The sequence below is a fragment of the Pongo pygmaeus genome, chromosome 18 (genome assembly GCF_028885625.2).
Source record: "Pongo pygmaeus isolate AG05252 chromosome 18, NHGRI_mPonPyg2-v2.0_pri, whole genome shotgun sequence".
Lineage (NCBI taxonomy): Eukaryota > Metazoa > Chordata > Mammalia > Primates > Hominidae > Pongo > Pongo pygmaeus.
The window spans coordinates 12676294-12696468 of record NC_072391.2 but is presented as its reverse complement, the minus strand read 5'-3'; the positions used below and the strand labels follow the sequence as shown (position 1 = coordinate 12696468).

General features: G+C 50.7%; 3 protein-coding genes across 23 annotated transcripts in view; 1 reads left to right on the top strand and 2 right to left on the bottom strand.

Annotated features, from left to right (window-relative positions):
- Window positions 1-2033, bottom strand: part of CLEC16A (C-type lectin domain containing 16A) — a 231993-nt gene extending 229960 nt beyond the window's left edge. For 5 of the 12 annotated variants that reach the window (XR_010124241.1, XM_054452615.2, XM_063654108.1 and 2 more), the window contains exon 1: window positions 1717-1986. Coding sequence is in view for 11 of the 12 variants with exons in the window: in XM_054452615.2 (XP_054308590.2) it covers window positions 1717-1796 (80 nt within the window). In the remaining variant the exon portion in view is untranslated. Of the gene's footprint in view, window positions 1-1716 lie in introns of all 12 variants that reach the window. The other 7 variants (XM_063654106.1, XM_054452624.2, XM_063654109.1 and 4 more) reach the window with 5 other exon arrangements.
- A 1985-nt stretch (window positions 2034-4018) lies between these two features.
- DEXI (Dexi homolog) lies at window positions 4019-20123 on the top strand. 9 transcript variants are annotated; one of them, XM_063653998.1, is made up of 5 exons: window positions 4030-4936; window positions 5056-5164; window positions 12488-12592; window positions 17038-17380; window positions 18454-20123. In XM_063653998.1, exon 1 carries the CDS (start codon window positions 4500-4502, stop codon window positions 4785-4787), a length of 288 nt encoding a protein of 95 aa, XP_063510068.1. In that variant the 5' UTR covers window positions 4030-4499; the 3' UTR covers window positions 4788-4936; window positions 5056-5164; window positions 12488-12592; window positions 17038-17380; window positions 18454-20123. The 9 variants fall into 9 exon arrangements, 8 of the variants coding, with proteins under 8 accessions (XP_054308999.1, XP_063510068.1, XP_063510067.1 ...); XM_054453018.2 differs by having other exon boundaries at window positions 4794-4936; XR_010124229.1 differs by lacking the exon at window positions 18454-20123 and having other exon boundaries at window positions 4022-4936; window positions 12545-12648; window positions 17038-17705.
- Window positions 7122-20175, bottom strand: part of CIITA (class II major histocompatibility complex transactivator) — a 63275-nt gene continuing 50221 nt past the window's right edge. Inside the window, exon 20 of one of the 2 annotated variants that reach the window (XM_054453000.2) lies at window positions 7122-12430. The gene's annotated coding sequence lies outside the window, so the exon portion shown is untranslated. Of the gene's footprint in view, window positions 12431-13785; window positions 15822-20175 lie in introns of those variants that run through there. The other variant, XM_054453002.2, reaches the window with a different exon arrangement.

The following is a 20175-nucleotide window of genomic DNA, read 5'->3' as shown; positions in this document are numbered from 1 at the left end:
GCCTCCCTACCCACCCCAGACTTGTCCTGGGCCTCTTTCCTCCTCTTGTCTTCTCTCACCACCTCCTGCTCTAAAAGTGCCCCTCACCACATAGTGAACCCTCCTGCTCCCCACTCTTCAAGACTCACAAACGTTTACTAAATGCTTCTCCATGCTAGAAAGGTCACAGCTGAGAACTGCAGCCCTGCCACTACCCCTATCCCACTCCCGGGGACACATGAGAAGTCCCTATCTAATTCCCTCCCACCAAGCCTTTCCACGGCCCCGTCTCCCTTCCACTACTTCCCACCATATCCCTAACCCTATCCTCCTTCTTTCCCATTAGTAGTCTCAGGATCTCCTTCTGGAAACCTGCCTATTTCTTGACACTGAAGGTTTGTCTACTCCCCTCTTCAGCATCCCCGCCATTTCCCTCTCTAAAGCCTTTGCCTTCATACAGATCTCTATTTTTCATCATCCTCCACACCTGCCCCCAAATCCTGCGTCTTGACCTGCATGCTCTTCACCTCTCCCCAATTCAATCATTCATTTTTCCACTCTTTAAGTAAGCAGAGAGCAGTACTAGATGCTGGGAATACAACTGTGAACAAACCAAGCAGTCTGTGCCCTCGTGAAGTGCCAGTTTAACAGGAGACAGAAAATAAGTATAAATAAAAAATAAAGAATAATTGCAGAGAGTGGAGAAGCACTCAATGAAAGCAAGAGAAAGATGTGATGGATAGGAACTAGGATGGGGGGAGCACATTTAGGTAGGGTGGTCTGGGAAGGCCTCGCTGAGCTGATAATAAACACAGCTACCACTACTGGCCGCCTACTGTGTAACTACTGGGTCAGTCACCTTCCATTTCCATTACAATGTTCACGATCCCCATTTGCAAATGAGGATCTGGAGGCTCAGAGAGGTGAAGTAATTTGCCCAAGGTCACACAGCCAGTAAATGGTGGTGTCAGGATTTGAACGCAGGTGTGGCTGCAAAGCCAGCCTCTTAATTTCTGCACTCCTGGTCCCAAGACCCTATTTGCCACCTGTCCTCCCCCAGAGCTGTAGAGTCATTCTCTCCTCAGAGGTCTCTATTTTTCATCATCCTCCCCACTCGCCCCAAAATCCTGGGTCTCAGCGTGCATGCCCCCAGCTTAGACTCCCCTCGGAAAATAATCTGTTCTTTTATAATAATTAATGCCGTTTATTGAGCAATTGTACGTGTTCTGAGCTTAACATTCATTCTCTTATCCAACCAACCCTCAACACAATGGCAGGAAGCAGGTGCTGTCACTCTACTCTTTTTATAAGTGGGGAACCTGAGGCCTACATTCACACAGATAGATTCGGACCCAGATCTGCCCGACTCCAGGACCCAGGCCTTTGACCCCCTAGACTGTTCAGTTTAAGAAGTACCCCGCCAGGAAACTTGGTGGACACCGTCAAGAACAAAGTCTGTGTCCATAAACTGAAATCGCATCCTCTCGCTTTACAGGTGGGGTTACGGAGACTCTTAGATATTAAGCGACTTGTCCAAGGTCACACAGCCAAGAGCGACGGGGTCAGGGTTCGAACCCAGGCGCCCTGACTCCCGAGCCCTCGCTCTTAACCACTACACGGGCTTCCCCGGGCGCCCTTTGCCGCCGCTCTCACGTTTCCTAGAGCCCCGACCCGGAGCTCGGCGCCCCCGTCCCCTTGTCCAGCCCCGCGGCCTCCCGCTACGCCCCCCACACTCACTTGAGGTGGTCCAAGGAGTGGATGTTGCGGGAAGACTTGCCATGGCCCCCGCCCACCCAGCTCCGCGAGCGGCCAAACATGTCGGCGGCCCCGACCCGTCTCTCGTCTCACGGTCTCATGCCCGACCAGCAGAGCGGCCCAGCGCCCACGGCGGTAGCACAAGCGGAGGATGCGGCGGCGGAGGTTGTGGAGGAACCGCCAGCCGCCTTCCTCCCCGGCCCACAGCCCAGCCCTGACATTCAGCCGGAACCGGCCGTTCGACCGCCGCGCTTTACGGCCGCCGCCGCATGGGGCGCTGGGAAATGCAGTTCTCCCGCGAGGCCTTCGGCGGCAGGACTCTGCGAACGGACTACAAGGCCCGGCATGCATCGCGCAAAAGCGGGCCTACGGCCATCCAGAAAAGGCGGGGCGAGAGGAGGAGCGACCGCAGAAGCGTCCGGGTGGGCGGGAGTTGGAAGCTTTGGGCGCAGTCCCCGGAGAGGGAATCGGCGAAGATGGGTCAAGGAAAGTCACCACTGTAGTAACAATTACTAGATTTATAATAAGAATAAGAATAGTATTGGATGGTGTATACTATGCAAAGCCACTGTCCTAAGGGCTTTACATATTAAGGTATTTAATTTTCACAACCATCCTATGAATTGGTTACTATTATCAAACCTATTTTATCATCACGGAAACGGAGTCACTGAGAGGTTGACTTACCCAAGATCATGCAGTTAATAAGTGGCAAAACCAGGGTTCATATCCACGCACGCACCCTTATTTTTCATTCGCTTTATAAACCAAAACGGCACTAAATAGATAACAACCTTATTTGTCCTGACAGCCTTTTTCTTTTTCCACTTCAATTAAGTGTGTGTCTGTGTCAGTGTGTGTGTGTGTGTGTGTGTGTTGGAAAAGCCCGGAAGCAACAATGCACCAAACTGAACATTTTGTACTTCCAGAGGAGTCCTCTGGTCTTCACCCAGAATCCATGCTATTTACCAAAGTATCACGTTAAAATGAAAAAGGAAACACCCAACTTTTTGCATGAGCCAGAATATACCTAACTTCTCCCCTGGATTAGAAGTGGTAAGTTCAGTGTGGGCAAGACTTCTGAAGTTTACCATCCATTCATTCATTCAGTCACTTCTATATATCAACCTTATTAAAGGTCCACTGTGTCCCATTAACTCTGCTCAAGAAAGAATTGGGCCAGAGGCCAATGTTCTCCCCAGTGCCTAGCACAAGGTTTGGCACATAGCAAGTGTTTAACAAATATTGGTAGAGTGCATGAATAAGTAAGGTTTGTCTCACCTTCAGCAGTTGGAGAAATGGATAAGAGTGGAGAGTTAATGGTTTGTCCTGTAATTCATATAGAGTGGGGCAAGACAAAGTTATGGAGCAAAAAAGAACAGGATCTGGCCTCCAAAGAAACACACCCAGGCTCAGAAATGTAGGATCCCTGGGCTCGTATTTTTCATCTGTAAAAAGTACGCACATACATACTACACTGCCTTGTATGCCTCCGATTAAGCAATGCATGTAAAATACTCAGCTTAGTGTGGCCTGAGATTTAAAGGTTTCTTGAACTGCTTTGGAAGGCTTTTTGGGCGAGATCATGTTTTCCTGAAAGACATGCAACGGTTACCCAAAAGCAGGGGAACCAGTGGGTGGGAGAGACTCACTTTTCTGTGTACTTCACGGTTGTTTGAATGTTTAGCCATGTGCATTATTGCTTTTAAACATGATTTACAAAGTAAAAAGAAACAAAAAGCAACCTTATGGTTGAAGATCTGAACTACCTCGGAATCTCTTTATTCAGGTGTTCCTTAACTCTAGGATTCAGGTTCTCTAGTGGGCAGACCTTCCAGCAACCAGAGTTTGGAGAAGCGAAGGAGACACTGGTGGATCTCCACCATGAAAATTGGCGCTTTGGGAATGTCCAAAATTTCCAGGGCAACCGTCCGTCGCCCCTCCCCGACCCCGCCTCCTTTTAAAGGAGAAACGGAGTCCCAAAGAGGCACGCAGCAAGGTGCAGCGGAAGCCCGCGTTTCCTTCGGCTTTTGCGGCCTTAGCATTATGTCTAGGTTTGAACTGTGTTCAGTCTCTTTTCCCTCCCCCTATTCGATACGCAGAGCGAATTCGATTTGAGATCTGAGGGTAGACCCGAAACAGGACAGCAACTCAGACGCTAGCGCCCCGAGGGGCGGAGCGAAGCGGTACCCGCCCCCTGGCGGCCGAGGCCAATCAGCGTGGGCGTTGAGCCGGCCAATTAGCGCGTGCAGGGGAAGGCCTGCCAATGAGCTCGGGGCTGCTCGGGAGGCGGAGCTCCGAGCGCGACCGGGAGGGCTACGCGGCGGCCGCAGCCATGGGCTCTGGGCCTGCGGGGGCGCGGTGGGGGTGCGAGGACCTGCGGGGCCGGGCGGGAGAGACGGCTGCCGGGACCCGCCCTAGACACTGAGCCGCGGTGGGATCCCCGCTGGCTCTGCGAGGCCCTGCGAGCGCCAGGGAGGCGCCTCGACGGAGCGGGGCAGCCCCCGGCCACTTCAGGGGGGCCCGCTTCGCCGCCCGGGCGGTCGAGAGGGCCTTGGGGGCACATCTCGGGGTGCGGTGACCCGCCTGGCGCATTTCGGGGGTCGGGGCGCGTTTGCCAGGGGACATCTGGAGCCCGGCCCTGCTTCTGTCGGGCTCCAGGGTACCCCTGGATGGCTGCGCTGTGCCCTCGCCGGCCGCCCGGGCGCCGCAGCGGCTGAGTTCGCCGGGATCGCCGGGCCGCCGCCGCCCTTGCCACCCGCTGCATGCTCGGCGCCCGGGTCGCGGCCCACCTGGACGCACTGGGCCCCCTGGTCCCCTACGTGCCGCCGCCGCTGCTGCCCTCTATGTTCTACGTGGGCCTGTTCTTCGTCAATGTGCTGATCCTGTACTACGCCTTCCTCATGGAGTACATCGTTCTCAACGTGGGCCTCGTCTTCCTGCCCGAGGACATGGACCAGGCGCTCGTGGACCTCGGCGTGCTCTCCGACCCCGGCTCGGGCCTTTACGATGCTGACTCGGAGCTCGACGTCTTTGATGGGTACTTGGAGTAGGGTCTCGACTGCCGTTCCCCTCTTCCCTCCACGATCCGCAACCCACTCCCTGGACCAGCCGCCCAGATCATACCGCCGCAGCTGGTTGGGGGCACCATCTGGACGGGGATGGTTCCCCAGGAGGAGACCCTCCCCTGCCTCCGAGGCCTGTAAGTGCCCTCTCTGAACAGGATGAGGGCGGGTTGGGGCGCTGGCAAGGGAGAGGGAGGCATCCCCAGGCCGGATACACACCCCTCCTTCAGGCTTCTCCTCTGTTCACCTCCTCCAGGTCTAACTGGATGCCAGGAATGGCCAGACTCCTCTTAAGCCCTTCGTTTGGGCTGGAAAGCTTCCCCCAGCAAAGGGGACAGCTGGTGAAAAGGAAGGGGACCCCGAGAGTAAGTTACATTTGGGGTAGCCCTGTGACTTACACCCCAAAGCTTATGGAAAAAGCCTTCGCTCCCAAATCCATTTGAGGCAGAGCTGTCAGCTCCTCCCCCATCCTCATCCTGGCTTGATGATGACCTTGGCTTTTGGGGGATTCTTGCTCGTCCCAGAAGGATAAAGATTTAGGGGTGTCAGAAGACACAGGGAGCCAGGCATGAATCACCTTTGTACTGTGGCCCTTGGGGTGGCTGGGTGGGGATTAAGTGCAGGGGCTCCAGGCCAAGGCTGTGAGAGGAGAAATCGCAAGCAAAGAAGCCCGTACTTCCTTTTGGCCTTGGGTTTGCTGTTTTGGAGTCAGGTTTCAGGGTGCCCCAGCTCATCAGTTCTGCAGCTCAGAACTGCAGGGGCTGCCAGTTTTGTAGGCTCCCTTCATAGAACAGGCAGGCAGGGAGCTGGTGCTAGGGCTCACTTTGTCTGCAGTGTTTGCAAGCACTCAGGGGGCTCTTAGGTCCTCGGGAGAAGGGACCACAGGGTCATTGCACTGAGATGGTCGAGTCCTGTCTTTGGGGCTGTGACGAGGGAGCTTTGCATCCAGCATCCAGCCCACTGTGTATGTGAGAGGTAGGGAAATGAAGGTCCAGGAAGGAGTAAGACTTGGTCATAGTCACAAGGAAGAGAGGCAGCTGGACTCAATGAGAGAGAACACATGAGCCAGACAAGCTGTCAGGCAGCCGCCAGGTCTGGTGAGGGTCACAGGGCAGGCAGGAATGCCTTGGCTCAGCCCCTGAGGCTGGACAATAGTGGAGTGTCACTGGGCACAGGGTCTAAGTGGCAATGAAGAGGGGATGCTGAGATATGGTGGGCAAGGGCTCCTTTAGGAAAATGGACACTAATGCCATTCACCCCAAGCGGGCTGAGTCCACCCGCCTCCTGCATTGCCTGGCTTTGCCAAGACAACCACAGGCAGAGGGTGTCTTAGTTCAGGCTGCACTAACAGAACACCATAGGCTGGGGGACTTAAACATTTACTTCTTACTGTTCTTATAAGGGCACTAATCCCATCCATGAAGGCTCTGCCTTCATGACCTAATCACCTCCCTAAGGCCTCACCCCACAATACCATCATTTGAGATCAGGGTTTCGACATACGAAGTTTGAGGAGACACAAACATTGAGTCCGTTGCAGATGGTGGTACAGGGTGGGGTAGGACCTACTGACAGCATAGCTGGGGGCAGAGGGCTCTCCTAATGGGTTCACAGTGAGATTTCTTTGAAGAAAGCGTCAGTTGAGCTCAGTAAGATCTTAGCAAGAACCAAGTGCCAGGGGGAGTGTGTGCCAGGTGCTCTGCACACCTCCCCTGCCTGCCTGCCTGCCATCCATCCGTCCACTCTTTTACAGAACAAATGCTTGTTTGTTCAGTACAGTGCCTGGTGAGTGAACACAGTGAACAAGACAGACCCATCCTTGGCCCTTTGGCACTTGGTGAGGAAGACTAGTAGGAACCGAAACAAGAGAATCAGATTTTTTCAGAACTATGAAGGCAGGCAAGAAGGACATGAGCTTCCCTGTTGTGTTCACTGCCATGTCCTCAGCACTTAAAACTGTGCCTGGCATCTAGTAGATGGTCTCTGTAGGTGTAGACATGGAGTGAAACAGAAGTGAAACGGTAGAATAGAGATGGTGGGCTGCTTTAGCTGAGGGGTCAGAGAAAGCCTCTCTAAGGAGATGATGCTTTTGAGCTGAGCCTTAATTTGATAGAAGGATCTGGAGAAAAGCAGTCCAGGCTGAGGGAACCAGTAGTGCTAAGACCTTCAGGTGAGAGAGAGTTGATTTTTCCAGCAACCAAAAGGAGGCCCGTGTGGCTGGAGAACAGCCCCAGGAGAGGTCAGTGAGGTGGCTGGGAGTCATACCGTGGAGGACCTGGAAGGCCATAGCCAAGAGCAGTGGAAAGCCATTGGAAGGGTCTAGGCAGGAGATGACACAATCCCATTCCCATTTTGCAAAAATGACTCTGGCAATTGTGGACAGAATGAGCTGAGGGGTAAGAGGGGAAGCAGGGCCACCACCTCGGATGCTGTTAGTTGTCCAGGCCAGAGGTGACAGAGGCTTGGATGAGGGGAGTTTAGTGAAGATAGAGAAACATGAACAGACTGAGAACAACTCTCGAAAGTAGAACCTATGGAATCCATTCAAAATCTGTACTGAGCATTGATTCTATCGCACTCCTGGGTGTAGGCCCTTTGCACATGCACTCTCTCATTCAACAGACTTTGACCGTGCCTGCTCTTCTTCCAGGCCATGTGCTAAGGCCCTGCGATCCCAAGATAAATCCCTGTCTCCAAGCTAAGCATTTGACTTTGAAGCAGCGTAACTTGGTGAAGAACGTCTTATTTTATCTCTTTACCACATCAACAGAAACACTTCCCCTTCCAAATGAAAACATTGGCATATTCTGAACTAAAAACTGAATCCCAAATGCTTCGACATATTTTGCAGCAAACGCTGTTTAAGCAGAAACACCAGGAAGTATCTCTCAGGGACACCCTTGCAAAGCTCTCGGGGCGTCAGGGCCTGACCCTGGGAAGTGGGGAGGCCTGGAGAAGTGGTGGAAGCCATGCACAGCCTTCCTTCCTCCCCACCCTCAAATCCAAGTGAAGGAGGCCTTGCCCTCAAGTGCCGAGGAAGCTCAGAACCCCAGGGTATGAGAGGGGTGGCTAGCAGCAGGGAAGCCGCCAGGAAAGGCCTCAAGATGATCTGACCGAGCCTCATCTCCAGGCCCCTTTCCATAGGCAGGGGAACGCCGGTAGTCAGTCCTGCTCTTTCTCAGCCATTCTCCTGTGGTCACATGTGTTCCCCACACGCCAATCCAGGAAACAGTGACTAAGGGCGTGGAGCATGTCACGCAGTGGGGCCCAGGATGAATCTCAAGATGAACAGGTGCACCCACTTTTGCTGCCGCTTTTTTTTTCTCTTATGTGTGGACCCACATAATTCAGTTCCTCAAACATTTGCTGAGCACCTACTTGAGGAGGCAGTATTAGGGTCATGGTTAAGAGCCAGGGCCCTGGGTTCACATCCCAGGGTAGCTGTGACCTTGGGCATGCTGCTTAACCTCCCTGTACTTTGGTTTCCTCTTCTAGAAGATGGAAATAATGAAAATCTCCCTTGTTGTGAGGATTAAGTGATATATACATAAAGCACTTAGACCTCCTTGTATGTAGTAAGAGATGTATTAATATTAACCACTCATATTCATAGTCAGATACAATGGAAAGCGTGTTATACCCATGCCCTTGCGAATGTACAAACCTGCACCTGTACTCGTGCAAGAATATTTGTATCCCATGAGCAGAAGAGGATAGGCTGCCTGAGTGTCAGGGAGGTCCAGGTCTAGCCTAGCTGGGGGAGACTTCCCACTCTGCCTTCCCAGCCCCAGGACCCTTAGGAGACCTTTCTTGCTGCCCTGTGGTCCCCAAGGCACCAGAACCCTGGAGAGCTGGTTCTGTGGTTTTCCTAGGGTGTTAATTGTTGCCCAGGAGCAGGGAATGGGGAATCGGGAGCTCCCTCCTTCCCAGAAGAAAGGGCCGCAGTGGCTGGCTTGGGAGCCAGGGAGAGTCCTCATGTCCCAGCAGTTCTGGTGCAGAGGCAGCTCAGTTGGATTATTCATCCTGGTTCCTAATGAAAGTGAAAGCTGCTGGTACCTGCCAGCCCTCTCTTGGCACACAGCGAGCTGAAAATGCAGAGACTGGAGAACATTGCCACCAGAGTCGGCTTGTCCTGGTGCAGCTCAGATTTGGAACTGAGGGTTATCAGACGCATTGGTCTATCTTATTCCAGGATTTCCTAGGCTTCAGTTATCTCCCAACTAGGAACCACAGCTGCTTCTTCCTAACCTGGTCCCTCCTTGCCAATTTGTGGCCTGTGCTATCAGCAGAACGCCTGTGCTGGACATATAGCTGCCCAGGTCAGAAACCCAAACCTTCCGCAGGGACACAGTCAGATTCAAGTTATGGGAGATCCCACAGCCAGGGGTCAGGGCGGATGCAGGAAACCAGGCCAGGAAGCTGTGGCTGTCATCTAAGCAAGAGACAGACAATGGTGACACAGGGAGGCAAGTATACCCCCAGGCCTGGCCACCTCTCCAGCTCTGCTCCTGACATGAGGCTCACCTAGAAGGTCCTTGGCCACAGGGTACATTGGTGCCAGCTGCGTCTTCAGACAGGAGAAAATCCCAGTATGTGTCTCAAGACAGTGAGATGTCAAGGGCCCCGCTCTCTTAGCCCCGAATTATACAAACTGGAGATTTCAGCCAAGAAACAGGCAGGGTCTGCCCCACTTACAGCTCATGTGTCTGTTTTGCTGAACTAAGAAAGTGAGGGCTTCTCTCAATTTGGATATTCATATTTCTGGTTTATCTGCTAGCTTTCCTCCCAGAACTTTTGAAAGCATACTCTGCTTTTGGGAAACCTAAGATCACAATAAAAGTGGCAGACCTCTTTATCCCCGTCTCACAAATAAACAGAGGCACAGAATGGGGAAGTGGAGGCCGAGGGAATAAAGCCAAGTAAGACTGCCAGCCCGGTTCCCTGGCCACAGCACTGAGGGTTTGAGGGGTGCCTCCAGTGAGGGCTCCCCATCCCCGACCTTGGAACACCAGCTCATAGTTTCTGCCAGGCCTGTTTCATACGCACTCTTGCAACTTTTTCCTGAATTAAAAACAAACAAACAAACAAACAAAAACCTCTGTTATGAAATAATTTCACACTTACAGAAAAGTTGCAAGAGCACGAAGAATGCCCACCCAAATTCACCAGTTGCACCAATTAGCCCTTTGCTCACGTACACATGCATGCACTTCCCTCTGTATATGCATGCCTGTGTATATGCACACACGTGTATATGTGTAATTTTCATAAGCATTTGAAAATGAGTTCATTATGCACGTTTACTCCTAAATAATTCAGTGTTTATTTCCTTAGAACAAGGACAAATTTGCATAACCACAGTAGGGTTGTGAAAATCAGCAAATCTAATATTGATACACTATACAATCCTATGACCAATCTCATCTACAACTTTATTCAAATTTTATGGAGGCTGAGGTGGAAGGATCACTTGAGTTTGAAACCAGCCTGGGCAACATAGTGGGACCCTGTCTCTACAAAAAGTAGGAAAAAAAAAAATAGTGAGGTGTTGTGGTACATGCCCATAGTCCCAGTTACTCGGAAGGCTCAGGCAGGAGGATCGCTTGAGTCCGGGAGTTCAAGGCTGCAGCAAGTTATTATTGCACCACTGCACTCCAGCCTGGGCGACTGAGCAAGACCCTGTCTCAAAAAGAAAAAAAAAAAAATTGTCCCAATAGTGTCCCTTAACAATAAAAAGGGGAGAGTTGAGGTCCAGGATGCAATCCCAGATGAGCTTTTGCATTAATTTCGAGCCTTCTTCAGTCTGGATCAGCTCCTCAGTCTGTCTTTATCTCTTGTGACATTGACATATTAGAAGAGTACAACGCTGGTGTTTTGTAAACTGTCTGTCAATTTGGGTTTGTCTGATGGTTATACTCGAGATTAGATTCAGATGAGGCATTCTTGGCAGGAATATTGCAGAAGTGAGTGTGTGTCTTCAGTGCATCTTATCGAGAGGCACATGTCATCTGTTCCCTTTCTGGCGATGTTAACTTTGATCAGTTGGTGAAGGTGGTGTCTGCCAGGTCTCTCTGCTGTTAAGTTACTATTATTCCCTTTATAATTTGCAGTTTAAGATGAAATACACTAGTTTTAGTGCTTCATCTGTAAAACTACTTTTTTATGTGAATTTATTTTTTAAAAAATGTCTGTCACTAAAGAGAAAATCATCATCATTTGGCATGGATAAAAACACTAACTGCCAAAGTCATTAACTTTTGGCCAAATACCAAAGCCAGCTAAAGACACAGGGCCTTGGCCTGCTCTCTTTGTTAAAAAGAGATTAACAACTGTCAGGTGATAAACATAAGATATACCAGCACCAAACTGAACTTTCTCCTCTAAATAATCATAACGATTGACCAAAAACTGAAAAGCAAATTGCTTGCTCACTATATGTGATTCCTTGTTACTTAGGGTCACCTCCGTGTAACCTCTAAAATTGTTGCTGACATGCTTTGCAGTTGGACACATTTTGGTTTAAATCCCAGCTCCACCAACACCTCAGACTTCATCTTCTAAGCCTCGGTTTCCTTCTCTGTAAAACAGGGATAATAGCAGCACCTGCCTAAGGGCTTGTGCAAATTAGATTGGGATAGTGAATGATGTATAGTCGGTGCTTGCTTAATGAATGACGTGGTCAGTGTCAATGGCGTGTCAGACCCTGAAGGGGCTCTAGCCCAGGAAGCCTTCCCTCTTTCCTTGGGTGCCCTTCCTCCTGAGGACTGGTTACCAAGGAGGGTGTGTCTGTGTGGGCACCCTTTGAAGTAGCCCAAGGGCGGTGATAATTGGTACCCAGTGAGTTCCCAGATGATGCTGGTGCCCTCACAGCTGCCATTCCAGGCCCCAAGCTTGGAGTGGCGGGGAACTCCCTCCAGGGTAAGGCTTCATTCCTGGGAGTCCCTCCTGGCAAGGGGCTTGGCTGGGTGGTTAAAAATAACTGCCTCTCCCACATCTCCATCACTTGCCCCAAGCATCACCCTGTGAAGCTGCCAAGGAGCGTTCCATTAGACAAGGGAGGAAACTGAGGCTTGCAGAAGTTCGATGACTCACCTCAGATACCCATCTATGAGATGGCAGCATTGGGCTCCTGGCCACACTGTCCTGATGCTTCCCCCAGTGAGGTGGTCTGCTGGAGGCGTCCCAGGGCGGCAGTGAATACACAGCAGCAGATCAGATCGGCTTTCAGGGCCCTGACACCCCCTGAGTACCTACTGCTTTGCCCTTTTGACTGACACCAGGCTCAGTTGTACAGGCCAAGGGTATCAATCTAGACTTCCTGGTTCCATTTTCATTGTATTTTTAGCATTGCCTTCTGTGTATGACAAATTCTACTGCTTTGGGTGTTATATAGTGACATAAATGATCTTATTAAAAAATTGGAATTTAAAAAGTACGTTGGTTTAAAATACTAAGTATATAATAGTCCAGGTGGTTCTTGGATGTGGCAGGACCTGGAGGAAGGCACTAGGCAAGTGCTGCCCTTCCAGAGGCCTCAGGGAGTCTTGGGTGTGATGAGCTGGAGGCACATGGTAGACCAGGCATCTTCACAAAGCCCGCTGCTGATCAGCTTTGGCAGCCAACGTGCAAATCTGAAGTCAGGTTTGAGAAAGTGGCCATCATTTCTCTGTGATGTTGGCTTTCCTCAGGGACATGGACCTGTGCAGAGACAGGCAACTTCTCCTTTGCTGTCTGTCTCCTTCCAGCCACCAGGAGATGGCCAGACCCCAGCCATGCCTTCATCCAGAGATAAGGTAGAGACCCTCCTGCTACATAGCCTGTCATCAGCGTGGAGTATCAGAATGGCTGCGTGAGTAGGGGAGGGTGACATCTGTCTTTAGCCACTTTAATTGATTGTTTGGTACATGGAGAAAGGAATGAGCAATGGGTTTCTAGAAGGCAAGGTCTTTGAAGGAGGAAAAGTGATGCTGCTTTCAGAAGGCCCCCAGCCTTGAGAAGGTTCCCTGCCAGTATTGGTTTCTACCTGGGAACAGGTGGGGCTAAGGAGGGAAGGAACCACCACGTACTGATGCCTCATGTGTGCTGGGTATTGTCAGGCACTCCATGGACACAAACAGCCCAATGCGGTGGGCACTGTCCCCTTTTCCAGATGAGGAAACTGGCCCAGAGAGGGTGGGTGACTTGTCTGAGGTCACACAGCCAGGAAGGGGCAGAACCACAATCAGTGCAGACAGGCTAAATGCAGATCTCACACCCTTTGCCCTGAGGAGCAGGACAGCAGGCAGCTGAACTCCAGGAAAGAATCCCCTTCTACCACTTTCAGAGCCTAGCCCACCAGTGCCCGTAAAACGCCAGGGCCATCTTCTTACTTAAGCCACATCCTGAACCAGGCAGCTTCTCTGCAGAGTTATTGAGCTAAGACATTGCTTCACGAAGGGGATCTAGTACCCAACTGTCATTCTGACTACAGAAACCAGCCAGCCAGCCACGTCCTCTGTCCAGCTCTGAGGAATGGCTGGAATGAAAGGTTACAGTTTCAGAAAGGGGGAAAAAATCTAGTGGCTGATAACTTGTCTGCTGTGCTCTAATGATGTCAGAAGGTTGTAGAACCTGCTGCCCTGGGTTCTATAAGCTGCAGCTCTGGGGTGCTTTTCAGCCTGGGGCTCTTGATGCCTTAGAACAAACTTGTTCAATCAGCCGTGCGGCCTGTAGGCTGCATACAGCTCAGGACGCCTTTGACTGTGGCCCAACACAGATTCATAAACTTTCTTAAAATGTTATGAGATTTTAGCCTGGCCAACATGGTGAAACCCCATCTCTACTAAAAATACATAAATTAGCCAGGCATGGTGGCATGTGCCTGTAGTCCCAGCTACTCAGGAGGCTGAGGCACGAGAATTACTTGAACCTGGAACTGCAGTGAGCCAAGATCATGCCACTGCACTCCAGCCTGGGTGACAAAGCAAGACCCTGTCTCAAAAAAAAAAAAAAAAAAAAGGAAAAAAAAAAGAACTTTTTTTTGGTTTATTTGTGTTTTGTTTTTGTTTTGCGATTTTTTTTTTTTTTTTTTAGCTCATGAGCTATCATTAGTGTATTTTATATGTGGCCCAAGACAGTTCTTCCATTGTGGCCCAGGGAAGCCAAAAGATTGGATACCCCTGTCTTAGAGAAAAGGGATGAACCTGCAGTGCCGAGTGGTTTCCGCTTTGGGGTCAGGCCACGGGGGTTCAAATCCTGGCTCTGCCATTTATGAGCTGTGTGGCCTTGCATAGCTTGCTTAACCTCTCTGAGCTCCATGTGAAATGCAGGGATAATGGTCCTACTTGGCCCTACCTCCTAGAGTTGTTTTTGAGGAATAAGTGAGTTAAGACATGAGTTAGAGTAGTGCAAGGTGAACACGAAGTAAATGCTTCATAAATGTCAAGTGTCACAATTTTCATTTAGGGTTTGCCAAGGCTGCCATTGCAAGACACAGGATCGGAGGGGTTGATCTCTAATAGCCAAAGTGGGTGACAGATGAGAATTGAACTGTGTCCCAGAACATCCTCCAGCCCTACATATAGAAGCCTGGGGTCACCTCCCTGTCCTCGACTCACTGTGTGACTTCAGGCAGAGGTCACCACCCTCTCTGGGCCCTTTCATTCTCTGCTATGGACTGAGTGGGACCAGCTTGGATCAAAGCCCTCAAACCTCATACAACACTGTCAGCAGCTTTTCCTGTATCTGCCTGTTACCTGAACTATTAACAGTTTTCTTTAAATTGGCTCCTTTTAAAGTGAAATGTTTTGAAAAAAGAAACTTTTGTGTTTTTTGGAGACAGAGTCTCACTCTGTCACCTAGGCTATAGTGCAGTGGCATGATCTCAGCTCACTGCAACCTCCGCCTCCCTAGCTCAAGCTATTGTCCTGCCTCAGCCTCCCGAGTAGCTGGGACTACAGGCGACTGCCACCATGCCTGGCTAATTTTGTATTTTTGTTTGTTTGTTTTTAGTAGAGACGGGGTTTCGCCATGTTGGCCAGACTAGTCTTGACCTCAATTCACCATGTTGGCCAGGCTGGTCTCAAACTCCTGACCTCAGTTCGCCATGTTGGCCAGGCTGGTCTCAAACTCCTGACCTCAATTCGCCATGTTGGCCAGGCTGGCCTCAAACTCCTGACCTCAAGTGATCTACCCACCTTAGCCTCCCAAAGTGTTGGGATTACAGGCGCGAGCCACTTTGAAAACAAAAACTATATTACTACCAGAAATGGAAACTTGGCATCATTTGCTATAAATAGAAGGTAACCCTACAGATAAACACAATGAAAACAGGAGTGTTAGTAAATTCTACGTGTAGCCCATTCAGACTGGAGATCTGCACACAAGAGGGCAGCTACAGCCAGACTAGCGCCTGGCTGAGACTGTTGGGGATGCTGTTTGTGGTCACAGGATTGGGAGAGGAGTGAGGTCCTCACCGCATAATTCCATCTTCTCTTTGTTTGTTTTTTTCTGAGACAGGGTCTCTGTCATACAGGCTGGGTGCAGGGGTACAGTCATAGTTCACTGCAGCCTTGAACTGCTGGGCTCACACAATCCTCCTGCCTCAGCCTTCCAAGTAGCTGAGACTACACCATGCCTGGCTAATTTTCAAATTTTTTATAGAGACAGAGTCTCACTGTGTTGCCCAGGCTGGTCTCAAACTCCTGGCCTCAAGTGATCCTCCCACCCCAGCCTCCCAAAGTGCTGGGATTACAAGCATGAACCACTCTATCCAGCTGATTCCATGTTCTCTAACACCCCATCCACACAAATCTGAGATGGGCTCAAGGATGACCACAGGCCTTGGAGATCTCTGCATTGAGCATCTGTGCGGCTGAATCTGAGTAAAGGATTCCGCTTCAGGCTGCTGGCCAGCAGGTGTCTCAGGAGCAGGCTGGTGGAGGGCAGCTATGGGAAGACATTAGCTCTGCCTGCACTTACAGCCGGGGGACCAAGCAGGCTCTGGAGGCAGAGAAAGGCCTCAGCAAAGAAGGGCAGGTCGACCTGCAAGGAAGAGTGAGTGGAGGGAATGGGGCGAGGCACCCACAGCCTCTGCTAAGGTCTCATGGCACTTAGCAGGGTCCTCAGCCTCTGCTAAGAGCTCAGGAAATGGTACCTGCTCTCATTCAGACCGTTTCCATCGTTATTACCAAGCCAGTGCCAGCTTTGCCTCTCATAGCTGTGCGTTTTTAGGCAGGTTATTTGGCTTCTCTGAACCTCAATTTCTTATCCTATAAAATGATAAGAATCTCAGTTTCTTATCTTATACGATGCATGGGTCTCAATGGAAACAGTTCCGCCCCCTTAGGTCAACCTTGGAAATAGGGTAGGAGGGCATTTTTAGTTGTTCCAGTGGCCAGGGGTGCTACTGGCATTTAGTGGCCTGGAGCCAGGGATGCTGCTAAATACTCAGTGCCCAGAACAGCCACCCCACATCCAAGAATTGTCCTACCCCAAATGTCAATAGCACCCTGTCAAACAACAATACATGTCACATGTTTAACACACAAGTTCTGCGAGATGTTCAGTGAAGTTTGTGGAAGGGATAGTGAGCTGGCAGATGAGACTTGGAATCAGAGCAGGGCTTGAGGGGGCTGCAGAGTGGTTGGGCATGGGAACACGAGGTGCTGCAGAGACACTGGCACACAGCTAGGCACACAGAGAGGCAGTGGGAAATGGGGACGTGCCAGGGGGCCAGGCCACGGAGATGATGCTGCATCCTGGAAGAAAGAGCCAAGTGGGGCTGCTGAGTAACTTGGCTGTGGCTAGTGCCTTCCTGTAGGTTGCAAAGCATTTTTCCGGGCAAGGTGGGATGTGTTGCCAAGCCCTGCCCACTACCCAGCGCTGGCTCAGCTGGCCCAGAGCTGCAAGTCAGCCCTCAGACCCTGGGTGACTCCTGAGCAGGCTGCACCAGCATCCCCCTCCTCCCTCCCAATAAACAGGACAGTCCTTCCTCTCCCGTGTGACATTGTGCTGGTTCTCCAGCCCAGGGTCTCTGAGAAATTAGGCAAATTCATTAAAAAGGGTTTTATATTTGCAGAAAGACATTTTCAGCCTGAGTCTGGGGCTCCCAGTGGTTCCCTAAATTTGAGGGATAGAGGAAGGCTTCCCTGCCCCATCCCAAACCTCCCGAGGCTGGTGGATTGGTCCCTGTCCCCAGTCAACCTGGTGGCAGGGTGGGGCTTCCATGCTAGTAACCCCCCTTTTTCCTTCTTGTTAGGCCTGCTCCCCTCAAAAGCTTCGTGCCAACAGAGAGGTTCCTGTTTGGACCCAGGAGAGTGGAAGAGAGATTGGGACTGACTGCTGAGGTTGGGAAGGCACCTGCTCCCAGAGAAGGGGGAACGCAAGGGGCGTCCCAAGACCTCATCTGCCTGCAGCGTCACACCGATGGCCTGGCCTTGGCTTCTGATTATTTGCAACTGCGATGGATGTTTACAGGAACCCAGCCAGAGTTTGCCTCCCTGCACTTCATCCCGGAGCGCACCTGCTTCCCCCACTTCACCTTCAGAGAGGACACTTCAAACTGCGGACACACACAAAAGCGACTCCCAGCTCCGTTTGATGTGAGTTGAGCCTTCAGGCCAGCTGGGTTTAGCCCGAGGCTGGTCTTAGATGCAGCGACTGTTTCAGGGAGTGACTCAGAAGAAAAAGAAGCTAAGGAAGCTGTTGGGGGGCTGAGGGTGGGATTCTCGCTTCTTCATTTCAGGTTACTCATTCTTCAGCAAGTTGGCAAAACAGACATCATGCTGGTGAGTGCCACGTTACTCCCCCGGCTGGAAATGCTTTTCTGAAAGTATGAGTGTTGTGCCTACTTAATTCTGATAAACCTGTTTAAGCAATACTTAGGAGGCTGACTTCTTTGGATTAAAACAATGTATGCAACTCCAACCCCTGGGGCCCTGCCTTTTTTTTTTTTTAACTTTGAGATTCGGGAAAGGAGTTCTAGGCAGAACCTTGTGGCTGACAAACAGCAGAACATCAGGGCCTCCCAAGTTGGAGATCCAGTGGGGTTCAGAGAGTCTGCCCCAGTCGGGCTGGCGTGAAAGTCCCAGGCTGGCCCTCCCCACTCCACAAGCCAGGGACAGCGTTTGGGGTGTGGTGGGAAAAGCCTGAAGGCCAAGCTGGAAACCAGGCCTGAATCCCATAGAAGTGGGCATGGATATCCCCTGTGCCAGGCACATGGTAGACCTTCATTAAAGATAGGGGGGAAGGGCTTGGCACGGTGGCTCATACCTGTAATCCCAGCACTTTGGGAGGCCGAGGCGGGCAGATCACTTGAGGTCAGGAGTTTGAGACCAGCCTGGCCACCATGGTGAAACCCCATCTCTACTAAAAATACAAAAAAATTAGCCAGGTGTAGTGGCGCACACCTATAGTCCCAGCTACTCGGGAGGCTGAGGCAGGAGAATTGCTTGAACCCAGGGAGGCAGAGGTTGCAGTGAGTTGAGATCACGCCACTGCACTCTAGCCTGGGCAACAGAGCAAGAGAAGGATTAAATGAGTGGAATTGGGTCAGCTTGTAGTTTCACGGAATACTAGTAGTAATTCTCTCCAGTTTGCAGAGCACTTGATTTCAAAGCACCTTCACATACACACCAAGTGAAGCAGGGTACAAATGACTGACCCCTTTCTACAGGTGAGGAGACTGAGGTGTGGGAGAGTACAGGCGGCAGAACTCTCGCGGGAGACAGTTGTAGCACCACTTGCCCTCATGTGATGCTAAAGAAAGAAAAGCTACGAAATCTGAAAAGAAGACATTTGAGAGGCCCAAGGAAAAAGGTGAGCGTGAGGAGGGAGACATTTGCATGCAGAGAGAGGCCTGAGAGGAAGAGTGACCATTTGGAAGGTGCGCGGACTTACAGTCCACTGGACGTGGAATTGCACCATCATGCCCTGATTCCTCCAAGCAGCGCTTTACTACCTGACAAATGGGGTTCAGGGGCACTTCCAGCACACTGTGCCTTTGCCTGCAGAGAGGTCCTCCAAAGAAGTCAGAAGTCCATTCCTTTGTAGGAGTGTGACTATAAGTATTGCTTAGATCTGTGACACGGGGTCAGTAATTTATCCACATCTTATGATGACTGTGCATTAACTACAAAAAGGTGCCCCTCTGGGTTAAAAGGCTCCACACCAGGACTCCCAGCTTGGCAAGCAGAACCCAGACTGGTTTGCAGCCCCCATGTTCCCCCTTGTCCAGGTGCCTTTGTGCAGTGTACAGACTGGCCAACCTCACCTGGCAGCCCTGTCCAGAGTTTTTTTAATTTGCTAAAATATAAGACTCACCAGGGCAGGAACATCTTATTCATGACTGTGCACTCAGTACGTATTTGTAGAATGAATGAAACAGGTGAGGATTATTTGTTCATTTTATGTTATTGAGCACCTATTATACACAGGCGCCTTGCTGGGTGCAGAGGGCACAGCAGTGTACAAAGCAAGATGTTTCCCGCCCTCCTGGAGCTCATGTCCTAGGACAAGAGCAGACTGCATAAATAAGTGAAAAAGATAAACTAGTGATGGGGTTGCAGAGTGGGGCAAGTCCTGAAGGATGAGAAATCGGCCATATGGAGAGCTGGGAGGAACATTCCAGCCAGAGGCAAGAATGAAACACAGATATATGTAATAATGACAGCCAAGATGTTATTGAGCCTAATTCTCAACCTATTAGCTCACCACACCTTCACATAATCCTATAAAAAAGGTGCTGTGGTTATGCTCATTTTACAAATGAGGAGACTGAGGCACAGAGAACTAGCTTGCATAAGTAAGTGGTAAGGAGGGCGTTGAGCCCAGGCAACATTGTTCTAGACTCTCTGCCATTCGCCCCTAGACTCTTATCCCTCTTGGGTAGGAGTTTAGCACAGTGTCTGGCACACAGTTGTCACTTATTGAGCTAATACTTTCTGAGCACTTTGAATTTCCCTTGCACTGTGATAAGGGCTTTGCATGTATCAGCTCATTAAATAAACAGTAGTGGCTGGGTGCGGTGGCTCACACCTGTAATCCCAGCACTTTGGGAGGCCAAGGCAGGCAGATTACCTGAGGTCAGGAGTTTGAGATCAGCCTGGCCAACATGGTGAAATTCCAGCTCTACTAAAAATACAAAAATTAGCCAGGCGTGGTGGTGCATGCCTGTAATCCCAGCTACTTGGAAGGCTGAGGTGGGAGAATCTCTTGAACCCAGGAGGCAGAGGTTGCAGTGAGCCGAGATCACGCCACCGCACTCCAGTGTGGGCAACAAGAGTGAAAACTCTGTCTCAAAAAAATAAAATAAAATAATAATAAACAGTAGCTATCATTAACAAATCGTTACTGTGAATAACTGCAGGCTCTGACCTCATTTCATCATCACACAGAC